The sequence below is a fragment of the Caloenas nicobarica genome, chromosome 5 (assembly GCF_036013445.1).
Source record: "Caloenas nicobarica isolate bCalNic1 chromosome 5, bCalNic1.hap1, whole genome shotgun sequence".
NCBI lineage: Eukaryota > Metazoa > Chordata > Aves > Columbiformes > Columbidae > Caloenas > Caloenas nicobarica.
Window position 1 is genome coordinate 2838421 of NC_088249.1, and position 13175 is coordinate 2851595.

A 13175-nucleotide genomic window follows, 5' to 3' on the forward strand; every position below is an offset into this window, starting at 1 on the left:
CCAGCTGTGTTATACTATAATAGGTATTTTAATAGCTTTTACACTCTACAATTTAGGCAGCTAATTTTTCTCTTACATATCCAATTATCTCTAGAGAACATTCACCTATAGCTCTCCACATATTCTATATTAGCTCCTTGAAAAACTATTCAAGTTAAATTATATTGCAAATTAAAGACAGTTACATTCTGTATGTTCCTTCTAGATTTGAAAAATAGGTTTTAAAGGCTTGTCAAAGTTTAGAAGAAAAAACCTTTCCATTAAAAAAATCTTAGCTTAAAAAAATCAGTAAGACACCTTTTTTCTGATCCAGGGTACTAATAAAAAGATTACAAATATACTACAATTTGACCAAGAAGACTTCATGAATATGCTGCTTTTGAGCATGCAACACCGATATCTGTCAAGTTCCAGGTATCAATGTATCCCAATTCCACCACAGTCCCTCACCATTTCCTCGTGAGATGTTTTCCCCATCCCCACCCTACCACCCTATTAATAACCATTACAAAAAAGGTAAAATCTAGCGTTAGTGGCAGAATCTTCACAGTAAATCATTAAAGAAAATGTTATTGTGGTCATCGCAAAGTGATCATCAGTCAATCGGCCCCTGAAAAATCAGCTTGATGCAGTTGTGTTCCCCGGACAGTTGCGTTGCACAGAAAGGGCAGGCGGCGTGAAACGCGTGAGTACCGTGAGGCAGCGGGATCTGAGACCAGTATTTTGCAGATTTCTCCGAGCACACGTGTCCACAGGGGGTGAAAGCGTGAGTTGGAGGCCCAGCATCCACATAAAAACCTGCTTCGCAACCCAGCCAGAGAGGCACGTAGGGGCCAACGGTTCTGCACATGGGACATTCCCGCTCGTTGGCTTCCGTGTCACTGCGATGTCCCCAGTTGTGATAGCCGTGAACGTGGCCGCAGCTGAGGTACGCCCAAGGCTGCTTCTCTTCTACCACATCTTTACGGTTGATGCTGGGAAAAGCTAAAGTGTTTAACCCGACGGGACACTGCGGCCTGGCAGCGTTTATCTCCTGTCGCAGAGCTTCGATGTGTTTCTGAGTCGGAGCGTGGAACAGTCCGTCCGCCGTTCTCCACAGGAGGGTGGCTCCGCACAGGTCGATGAGAGAACCATCCTGGAGGACGTTGGTCTCGTTTTCTACCTGGTGGTAGAACACAGAAGGACTTAAGCCTGAGAGCTTTTACAGACAACTGAGTTAGTTCTGTAAACCCCGTCACCTGCCTTCACCAAATCGTTACCCTCCCTAGCACACTACCTAGTTTTGTCTTATTGTTTCTTTGTGGCCCCCCCATTTGTTCGAACCCGCTTCTTGTCTCTTATCCTATATTTAAGATTATAGTGAGCATTGGTCTTTTATCCTGTGCTTGTACAGGAGGTCCTAAATTTGCAACTGTTACATGCTATGACAATACTAATTATTATATAGTTTTCCTCCCTGTAATGATTACTAATGTAATATCTTTCCCAAACAATTAACTTCTCAAGTAGCCTGTACCACTGAGCACCCTATTTTTTTCCTCTCAAATATTAATCCTCTGTGTGGCTCTGTCATGTTTAAGGTAATATTTGCTGAAATATTCTATCAAGACTGAAGAGGAAACCTGCCATTCCTTAAGGGCTGTATTAGCAGATTGCTCTCCTGGAATTCTTTGCCCCCGTAGACTGGCAGAGGCTGTTCACGCAGCAAAAGACCCTTTTGGACTAAAAAAGATCCTTTTGGACTTAAAACATTTTCAAGGGATTATGCCCAACACGTGTAGTACTTTCCTGAAATACTCTAATGTCACAAACATATAAGCAACTTGTGCTATTGCTACCATTTCAGTAGTGACGAATTCGTATTTAAAAAGGTTCTTTATGAAATCAAAGAGGAACACAGACGTACTGCCCGGCTTTATACATAGAAAGTGCGTAAGGAATACCACCAAGGCAAAACAAATACCCTACACATTAAGTAGGTCACATGAAATCATCATGTGTGTTTAAGAACACTATGAATGACAACCAGTTTGGCATTTACATTTTAATCCAGTTTAAATTCACAGATTAACTGCGGATCATCCTTGCACAAAACACCTAGATGGTACAATAGTGCTTCCAGCAGAAAAATCCAGCGGTTCAAGGAGAGATGAGAAAAGCCGTGATTTGATGCACTTTTCAGATAATTCCTTCAAAAACAGCACAGCAAAAGCTGTCTCGTATGCAATGTGTTCAATTCATTATACAGTGTGCCTTTGGTTTTATGAACCCAATCAGCAAATACTGATCACATCACACCAGTGTGCCATGTAATTTTATTTAAATGAGACTTCAAGTCATTTTGGAGGCAGAGAAGGGAATTTATTTGTTTTAGTATTGCCTTTCTTTAGCAGCACTAAGAAGGTGCTTTACTAACCACGTACAAAGGGCACGATCGCAACATCATCTGTCCCATCCCCGAGGCGATGTTTGCCTGCCACCACTAAAATGAGAAAGCAATTTCTGTACTGCAGGCTGTCTACTGAAAGCAAAACGAAACAGTCCAACTCCATTTTCCTGACTCCTTTAAGCAGTCAGTTTTCTGCAAAGCTGGAAGGTCCGTTCAGTGCAAGCACATGGGATTCCTCTAACAACCAACCAAGCTAATGGGCACTCAGTTTTGGCATGGAGAGGACGTTCCCCTCGCCGTGCACACTTTCTTGGTCTTTAAACTCTGGCAGATGGATGACACGGTTGTAAAAGAGGCACCTTCAGCTCCTGTGAACATCCTCTTACTTCCTAACAAAGAGAGAAGAGGTGAACCATGAAGGCTTCTCCAGGTCTGCAGGCAGGAGAGCATTCTAACCTACCCAGAGGCCGGGAGGACTTCTGACTGGAAATATGGCTGTCTCTGTATTTCGCTGGGCTATTTCTATATGTTGGTGTTCGATTTTTTTTTTTCCTTTGAGGGCAGGGGAAAAGAAAGGATGAGCAACAATAGCTTTCTCCTTCCTAGGTCCCACAGCTCTTGGGAAGGGGAAAGAACGAGAGCTCTTTGCAAATTCCGTTCCATCTTCTATGGATAAGAGGATATATTCTCTCATGGGAACCTCTCTCCTGCCACAGGTCTCTTTCGGTAAAGGCAAAGCCCATCCAGCTCCACAGGAGAAAACAAATATACTTAGCAGGGCTTCTCTTATCTTCCTAGTGGCCGGTAAATGGGACAGAAGCTGCTTTATCCAAACTGGTGGACTCTCACAAAAGTACTGCAAAAGCCAGCTCCCTACACACCAACTTCAACATGTCCCCAGGTCCCAGAAGAACATTCCAGAGATGGAGTGTATTGAGCTTTTATACTCTATGCTGTTTCAGACAGAAAAGTGACATTAACAGAAAACTTAAGTGTTGTCCTGTCTAAGTACAAACAGAATAGCAGCACAGAATTTACTAGAACACACAGCTATTTAGGTGATTTCAGTGCCTGCTACGTAGGGACCACGCTGTTACCCTGCAGCCACCCCACGACTGCATCCCTTCAGGCCAGGAAAACAAGCATCTCTTCACAGAATCCCAGAGTGTCAGGGATCGGAAGGGACCTCGCAAGCTCATCCAGTGCAATCCCCCTGCCGGAGCAGGAACACCCAGATGAGGTTACACAGGAAGGTGTCCAGGCGGGTTGGAATGTCTGCAGAGAAGGAGACTCCACAACCTCCCTGGGCAGCCTGGGCCAGGCTCTGGCACCCTCACCATGAAGAAGTTTCTTCTCATAGTTAAGTGGAACCTCCTGTATTCCAGTTTGTACCCATTGCCCCTTGTCCTATCACTGGTTGTCACCGAGAAGAGCCTGGCTCCATCCTGACACTCCCCCTTTCCATATTGATCCCCATGACTGAGGTCAACCCTCAGTCTCCTCTCCTCCAGCTCCAGAGCCCCAGCTCCTCAGCCTTTCCTCACACGGGAGATGCTCCACTCCCTTCAGCATCTTGGTGGCTGCGCTGGACTCTCCCCAGCAGTTCCCTGTCCTTCTGGAACTGAGGGGCCCAGAACTGGACACAATATTCCAGATGCGGTCTCACCAGGGCAGAGTAGAGGGGCAGGAGAACCTCTCTGACCTACTGACCACCCCCCTCTAATCCCCGCCAGGTCCCATTGGCCTTCCTGGCCACAAGGGCCCAGTGCTGGCTCATGGTCACCCTGCTGTCCCCAGGACCCCCAGGTCCCTCCCCTACACTGCTCTCTAATAGGTCATTCCCCAACTTATACTGGAACCTGGGGTTGTTCCTGCCCAGATGCAAGACTCTACATTTGCCCTTGTTGTATTCCATTAAATTTTTCCCTGCCCAACTCTCCAGCCATCCCTTGTTTTAATTATCGGCTACTTCCAACTCACCAGTTTCCCCCTCTGTTGAGCAGATCTGGTTTCCCGGAGCGTGTACACATCGCCACAGACCGAGATCTCCCGCCAGACTCCAGGTTTGGACTCCTCAGTGAACCCTCCTTTCGGATGCATGACCAGCACCCCATTAGTTGTCAATCCATCCATGTGGCCATCAGGATTTTTCCACTTTGCTGCTTTTTCCTGCATGTGACAACCAGCCCAGGAAAGAAACAGTTTGTCTAGAAGTATATGGGCTAAGGTTTTACACACTAAAGTTTTACTAGCACTGTCTAAACCGTATTTCTTCACTGGCTGGCACTGCTTAGACACAGATTTACAAAAACCCAACATTTTCAAAAATACCTTGTGCCAGGGCAGTAACATCTTTTGCTCACGCATCTTCAATTACTATTCTATCTTAAATATTATTATTTTTAACTCAGTTGAGTGCCTTTGACTGCAGGTTAAGGGCTCAGAGGTGAGGCACACACTCTCAAACCACCGTACTGGAATATCATTACAACAGGCACATCTTATTCCATCATGCTGCTCCATGGTCTTCAGAACAGCAACAGCAGCTTATTCACAATGAGTACAACAAACACACCAAAAAAACCTAAAGAAAATCCACTAACAGTTACTAAAGTAGAGCTGCATTGTTAAAGACAATTACGACCATTTGTCCATGCTGGTAATAAATCAGGCACATAAAACTACTTAACGCTGCAGCTGGTATGCTGGAGCAATAAAAGCCTAATGCCAGTATAAGGTATCAACTAGTACAAGGAAATTTTGGGGCTTGAAAATAGTGGAGAGTAAAAAAACCAGAGTTTGCTCAGACATAACATAATTATTAGTAGTACTTACACCAAGAAATATATTTTTAGACGAGTCAAATCCAGCTGCAAAAATCCTTGCTGTATATGGTGCGCTCCTGTCACAAACAATCCTGCACGCAAAACGGGAAATGGTGCTTTGCGTAATCTGGGTTTCATCATTATTTTGAGTTCCAGAAATAGTATCTGTTACTACAAAGTCTATGGGGCTTTCTGTCGACCTTCCAACCTGCAAAAAAAAAATATATATATATAATGGTATAAGTAGAAAAAGACACAAATATCAAGCATAAAGGACACAATTTTACCAAGGTAATGTTGATGGCATCGGTAAAATACTACCTATTGAATTTTTAGATGACAAGATCCAACCAGAGACTAGTCTGTATTTTCACATTTGTCCTAGGCAGAAACACATCACTGCCACTGCAAGATAAATTTTCACTTGCTACAACTGCTGTACACGCTTGTCCAACACAGCTGCAATGAATTATTTGCTGGAGTACTGTCAACAGTATGAAAGTATTTAATATTATCACCTTGGTATTTCATAATACAGCCACAGCAAATTGCTTACCACTATATTCTGTCAATTAAGAAAATCCTAGCTTGAAATGCCAAGTTTTATTCACATTTCTAGTTCCAAGTTAATTTGCTGTGAAAACAAAGGACCTTTTTTTGACCCAGAACCGGCTTATTTTGATACGTCGTAACAAAAAGCTACCCACCTTCCTGTTTTCAGAATTTGTAGTTCCAGAATAGAACAGTTTTCAGGTAAAACCCACAATATGATGGAATTTATTCCTAATCATGCACATGCATGACCAAAAAAAATTTAAAACTTTCTTCAGCAGAAATAAGACACAGCTGAACAGTAGACAAGAATATTTTTCTATACGGACATCTATAAATTTTAATCTGAAAACTGGAAGCATCTAGGCACCTGGAACAGAAAACTTCATTGCAAACATTAGTTTTATAGACACGCTGTGATCAAACAGAAGAAAATTAAGAATATTCTTCACGTGAAACTACCTTCAGTATCAAGAACCTACACTTATATTAAATAATCTCCTTGCTAAACATCATTTCATTGGCCCCCAAGAAGTTACACTCTGCTTTGCTTCTTGCTCTTCAAAACCAGCTGTGGAGACACGTGTGTGGTTCCATCATGAACAAACACCTCTGCAAACTGAATTTGCTGTGAAGAAATGTTATTCAAGAGCTGGAAAGTGATATTTTTAATACTTAACCCTTGTCACAACTGAAGGGATGGCAACAGTACAGGGATCTCTCCCATACATCTCTTCTGCTTTCAGTTCTACTTTGCAGCATTGAACTCAAACATATGCCAAAATTCACGTATTCAGGGACACATCCAGTTATTTTCTCCATCTCATGGCTCTCAACCCCTGGATGGAACAGGATGAACTTGCCACAGAAGCAGCATCAACGAAATACTCAAAAAGCACTTCAATTTTTCATAGAAAGTGAAGTAGAAAGTGAAGTGACTACCAGAACACCCAAGAGACTGAGTTCAGAAACTATTTAATATGGGATATTTCTGATTTACATAACTTGACAAGTTGAAGCTAAAGCTTAGAAAGCTACATTCCTCTTCTTTTTACAGTTTATTTCTAATAGGCTTCTATTTCCCACCCAATGCAAGTCCTGCCGACAGCAACCACCAGCAGCAGGGAGCTGATTCATAACTCTGGACTATTCTCCATCCGTATGCAAAGTCTCTTAAAGGATAATCAATAATGAACACAAAAGAAATTTGTTCACAATCAGTTTCTGCCTGTTGCAGTCTCTCAAATAGATCATTCTCAAAGCTTTTAGATGCAATTAGAGAAAAACCTGCCGTATTTGCCCTTAACGGATGACAAAATACACGAGTGTTTGCTCAGTCTTCCTCACATCATAGCAATCAGTCAACATGAAATACAAATATGTTTGGATAGAAGCATGAAAATCCATATACTAAGCTTGTATTTGGTTTTGAAGTCTCTGAAATTGCATATCATATTTTAAGCAAAGTAGTTATTTATATATATAATTTTGTAATTTGTGTCACAAGTATTTCTACACAATGTCAAATATTTTAAGTATTTGGTTTTCCTTTTATTTTTTTTTTCCTGCCTCTTGAAAAAGCCTTCTAGAGGATCAGACTCATGTACTGTGCTACATTTCAACAGTGGAAATTCTTTGAAGAACTGGCCTTGAAAACATGACAATTTCCTCATCCTCTGTATCAATTAAAATGTTGGGTTTGATCACCAGAAAAGAAAAGTCCCTCGGGAACAAATGAAGAACTTTCTGCTATCAGCATTTACCCACCAAAAAATTTAATTCGCCTGATGTTACAGTCAGACTACGGCCACGTCAGACCTAGTTCCACCATTTAAAGCTACTCTTTACAGACCTTATTACTCTTTTTTATTCCATTTTCCTCTGTAGCACAGACTACTTTCTTCTTTTTAGTAATTTCAGGCTATATTTGGGGACTCTTCTTGTTAACTGTGTCATATTCTATATTATTTCACTAACTTACTTCCAATAACAAACCATAAATCTTCCAACTGATTAGTAAGACAGGTTCTGCTGTCTACACTAGAGGTTATTGTTAAAAGCTGTGTAAAAGCCAGGCAGTCAATCCATTTGCTGGTGTCTACTGTCAATCAAAGAAATGCTATTAAAAACGCTCACTCCTGAGACAAGGCAAAAATCAGACAACCTGCCAGCAGATAATTTAACAGCTGCAGATTCTTGCACTTCAACAGAATTTCACTCTGACGATAGGGAGAATTGGACCATGCATCTTCTGAAGGGCTGTTCTTCAGAAAAAAAAAATAATTCTTCATATTGAATGCACCTGCTTCTTGTATAAACTTGTATTTATTTAGGGTATTTAGAGTTCCTTGTAGTGGTACGTAAAGGTATGATCAACCCATTCCCATCTAATCCAGCCATGAAGGAACAGTTCTACTCCAACCGATGCATCGTGAACAGAATAGTTACAATACTCTGAAGAAAATAGTCATTTTTAACAGCATATAGATTTTGGGAGATGCCAGATGGAACACATTAGTACATTCTTTTTGTTATTGCATGAAGAAAACTGATCTGGGTGTCACTAAGACAAATGTACATAGTAGAATTTGTAAACAAATTTCACTATAGAATTGCATTTAAAAACCCAAAAAGCAAACCGCACACAATGCAGTAGAACAATAGTTCAATGAGTACAGTGGAAATAAATTAAAAAAAAAAAGACTCGATGTTATCTTTGGAAAAAAGCTGGTAGAAGAACAGGAGGTAGAACTACTTCCATATGAAATTTCATCCCGCGTCTACTGAACATGCATATAAACCTGCATGGGTAACAAATGATGTGTGTCTGCACAGGGGGGTGGGCAGTGCACGTGCATGGTGCTCTGAACCACTTATTGACTGTCTGAATAATAATTTTCATTTTATTACGGAAAACATCGGGTATTTAGATAGCCCGAACACTGTTCTTCAATGCCTTCTTCCATGTATGCCTCACTTCCAAAAAGCATCATCTCCTCGTGCTGCTTCTTGGTTATAACCTTGGAAAGCATAAACCAAGTAGCTATTCTGGATTTGCAATCTTCAAAACTTTCCTGTTTGTTTCTGGAAAACTGCAGAATACAAGTCACAAACATCACACTTCTCCCATTTTCCATCGCAGAAAAGAACCAACACCAGACTCGCGCAGTAGGAGGAGGAAAAAGGCGACGGCTTTTCGGTGAGCTGTGGATCTCCTTCATTTTCACAAGAAATCAGCCCTAAACCCATGGATTCAGCCCTCACAGGTTACAAATGGTACCCTGACCAAGACAACAAAAACCTCTGACATCCCTTTTTCCCATTTTGGGTCCCACTGATCAAGGTGTTACTACCAATCGATTCTGAGCTTCTCACATTTCTTACTACGGTTACCTTAGTGAAGTTGGGCAGTGTCACTATCCTATTTCACGGGGCGGTGAGAAAGATTGAGACAAAAAAAAAAGAAAGCAAGCTGAGCGATTTACCCAAGATAATACATGTTATCAATAGCCACGGAGGGGCCTGAAGCCTCAAGATAATCCTGTGGTCCAGGCCTTATCCTTCCCTTTTCAAATTCCACATCTTTGCCAGTGTTCTACAAGAGTCAGGAAAACACATCTGAAAACAAAACAAACTCCAAGGACTGTCTATTCGAGAAATGCTTGATCAACAGTAAGGTTTTACTGTGTGGATCGATAAAGACAATGTGGAATTTGCCATCAGGCACCACAGGGCAGCACAAAACAGCCTTCAAGTAACTCTCCTCTGATGGCCGGCAATCAGGTTATTGAGAATAATTAAAACCTAATGGCTTATCTAAATAACGGAAATTTCTCCAGCTGCTCTCTAGCATGACTTGAGCAGTAAAATATTGTCACAGTCTGCAAGACTATTATTCCTTTTTCCTTTACCCATTCTCATGGCTATCAGCCCCTCCAGGCCAATGTTTGCAGTGCAGTTCTCCAAAGACAGACAGCTAGAGAGTGGAAATAGGAACCAGGACACAGAGCTTGAGGTGATGCTGAGATCAAGTCACAGCACGACCACCTACACAGAAGAAACAGACTGCACTGAAGAGAGGAATTTTAGCAACACAAGAGCCTTAACCTCGACACATCAGCCATTTCAGGGGGCACCAAAAGGACTGACACACTCTACCAACAACACGATACAGCTCAAAAAGTTTTATTGGTATTAGAATAGAATCGCAGAAGGGTTTGGGTTGGAAGAGACCTTCCCAGCTCCCCCAGTGCCCCCCCTGCCATGAGCAGGGACATCTGCACCAGCTCAGGTTGCTCAGAGCCCCGTCCAGCCTGGCCTGGGATGTCTCCAGGGATGGTTCAGCCACCACCTCTCTGGCCAACCTGGGCCAGGCTCTCACCAGCCTCAGGGCCAACAATTCCTTCCTCATGTCCAGCCTGAATCTCCCTCCTTTAGTTTAAAACCATCACCCCTTGTCCTGTCGCAACAGGCCCCACTCAAAAGTCTGTCCCCATCTTTCTTATCGGCCCCTTTTAAGTACCCTCAGGGGCAACAATTGTAAAAGATGTGCCCAGTTGGGGTGAGGCAGCCTTGGAAAGGAATCATATCAGACTCTTCTCAGAGATGAAGAGACCGAGACGTTCCCAGAGAGTGACCCACGGCAGAAACGGTCGGATCTCTCGCTAAACATCGCCTGTCTCAGAAACCATCTAGTTTGACCACAGAATCGTTTCAGTTGGAAGAGACCCTCAAGATCATCGAGTCCAACCATAACCTCGCTCTAGCACTAAACCCGTTACAAGCCAAACCAGCCACGTATCTACAAACGCATGGCAGAGAATTGCCTCAACCATACGCAGCCTCTCGCAGGTGAAGTAGCACATGGGCCAAAATTGGGGCTTTTGTGACATTTCAGGAGACACCTGAGAGCTGCTGGGGGGAAAGGAATGGTCGGTGCTTGCACAGCAGCACAAGAGATGTGCAGCCCAGCACCAGCAGGTCTCTGTACTACTTGTACAAATTCCTCCTCTCTTGAGCATCACCGGATCCCTAAGGGGAGCAGGGGAAGATCTGCTCTTAGCTGGGCTATGCTAGGCTTAACCAGCTCATTCCTTGCTGAGCCAAACCCTCTGCTTTAGATCCAAAGCATCTTTAATTAGCTCCCTTAACCAACTGCCTTAGACAAGGTTCACTTGAAGTGTGGTCTGTGTAAAACTGCTTTAAAACTGCTCTGTCTGTGCTAGATCTCTTCACCTCAGGCTGCTCGATTTCATTAGAGTGACAGCTAAGCACTCCAGCGCACCTAATTCTTCATCAATACCCTCCGAAATAAAAGCTGTAACCACCACTAGGACATTATGCAATCAAGAAAAGAGCTGTCTATACAGTACGACCAAAGCAGCAGCTGTTCTGCTTTATTCATTTTTCAGTGTATACAAGAAGTGGAAAAATTCCAGCTTTCAAATTTTTTTTCCCCAAATTTACATACAGAAGCAGCTTCACTGGAGCTACTCAAGGCACAAAAGCATCTTGCAGAGATAAACAAGTATCACGCAGTAACTCAAAAGGATGGGTTATATTTTTTCCTTTTACTGGTTAACATAGAAAAACCTATTTCAATTCACTCCGGCTGTGTGATCCCTTTCTAGCTATCTATTCATGCAGCATCACATGAACAAGACTGTTTTTAATCAATTCCTATTTGGATCTAAACTGTTCCAAAGTCACACTAGGAAAAATTGTATATAGAGCAAAAAAACAGAATCTACATGAGGCAACAACATTTTCATTTTGACAGAGCCATTTCCTCTTCTGTCAACAACACTCAACTGCTGACCCTTCTAAATATGAAAGGAGGAATAACAACTCATTATAAGATGCTCTAATTACAGATGTCACTGACAAGACAGACCCAATTAGTCCAGACTGGAAAAGGTTGTACGTGTTTGTTTTCCTCTGAGCTTGACGTTTAAGTCAGTACAGGATTTTTGCTCTCTTATTACATATATAAAAATAAGCATCGCACAAGAAAACGACTTAGGTTACCAGAACATTTGATGATGCAGAAAAACAAATGTATACATGAGAGAGTGAAAACACATTGGATAGAAGGTAGCTTAGAGAAACTCAGCACAGTCCCCTACACCATTTGATTTATTTGCACACTCCTCAGGATCAGTTTTATCATTTTGTCACCAGTTTGTCGTCTTTAGTGCACGGTTCCCTTCCCCATCCCATGTCCTACTCCCATCCGCTTCCTTTTGACTCCAGCTACTTGGTTAACTGGAGGACGTGGGTATATTCTTGTGCTTATTCATGAATCCAAACAGACCACACATCTTTTTCTGGTACTATTAGTACAGTTGCTACACTGTCCTTGCAGAAAAAGCAGAGTACAGTGAAAGCAATAAGGCGGGAAGGATATTAACAGATGCTGGTTTGAAAAGAGCAAACGATGCAAAATATCAAAGTGTTCCCATATTAATGAAACCGAGTTCAACCACGAAAATTCCAAAGATCACAGAAAATAGCCAGAAGAATATAATGCAGAACTGTGGTTCCATACATTGTTTTAAAAATAAAATAATTTTTAAAAGCATGTATTGCATAGAACCTTACCTGAAACATGTCTGTATCTTTATCATGAGTGTACTCCACTACAACAGTCTGATTTCTGGATAATGTGTAAGAGATACTGTGCTGACCTTTACAGCTGATCGCCTGTTGAATAAAAAAAAATATTATACACAGCTTCCACAAAAATATTATAATCAAATTCATTTCACTCCATAAACACCTTTACTATGATCAGGAAAAGCAGTGTATCGTAACATTTTATTACAAGGCTGGCTAAACACATACAATAGGATTTTTTGGTTTCAATGGAAAACCCCACGCTCTTTCTAGTTTAGAAGTACCCGATACCTACCATTTTCATAGTTTTAGACTTAACACACATGGTTTTCTCTCCGAAATTATATTAAATTCCTAACCCTCATTGAGATTTCTGTGCCAGTAAAGACTTGGGGTTTAGGGTTCTTTGGTTTATTTATTTGTTTTTAAAGCAAGTGAGCAGTACAATTGAATTCCAGTTCAAAGTGCCAGGATTTCAGAGCAGATTTCTAGTTACACCAGAAAGAGCCTAGCAATTTGACATAAATTGTGATGAAGAACCAATGCTTTCAACTTGGTTTTTCTCATTACCGGGTACTTCTTACTACCTGTCCCAGGAAACTCATCTCTATAGATATGGATATAGCATCCAACAGTCCCAACCCAGAAAGAAACGGTGAGAAACCGTTTTCCTTGATGAATAAACACAAAGAACAGTTGCCACAGCAAAGAGCTGTAAAAAGGGGCAGGACCCAGCGACTCCCTCAGAACCTCTGAGGCTCAGCGCACAAAATCTTCGTGGCACCCACGATCCT

General features: G+C 41.9%; 1 protein-coding gene across 1 annotated transcript in view; it reads right to left on the reverse strand.

The window, feature by feature from the left end:
* Nucleotides 1-302: 302 nt before the first annotated feature.
* PELI2 (pellino E3 ubiquitin protein ligase family member 2) overlaps nucleotides 303-13175 on the reverse strand; it is a 73297-nt gene continuing 60424 nt past the window's right edge. Inside the window, exons 3-6 of the mRNA XM_065636321.1 lie at nucleotides 12367-12468; nucleotides 5225-5422; nucleotides 4370-4558; nucleotides 303-1162 (exon numbers count right to left, since the gene is read on the reverse strand). Of these exons, the coding sequence (XP_065492393.1) occupies nucleotides 596-1162; nucleotides 4370-4558; nucleotides 5225-5422; nucleotides 12367-12468 (1056 nt within the window). The 3' untranslated portion in view covers nucleotides 303-595. The remainder of the gene's footprint in view (nucleotides 1163-4369; nucleotides 4559-5224; nucleotides 5423-12366; nucleotides 12469-13175) is intronic.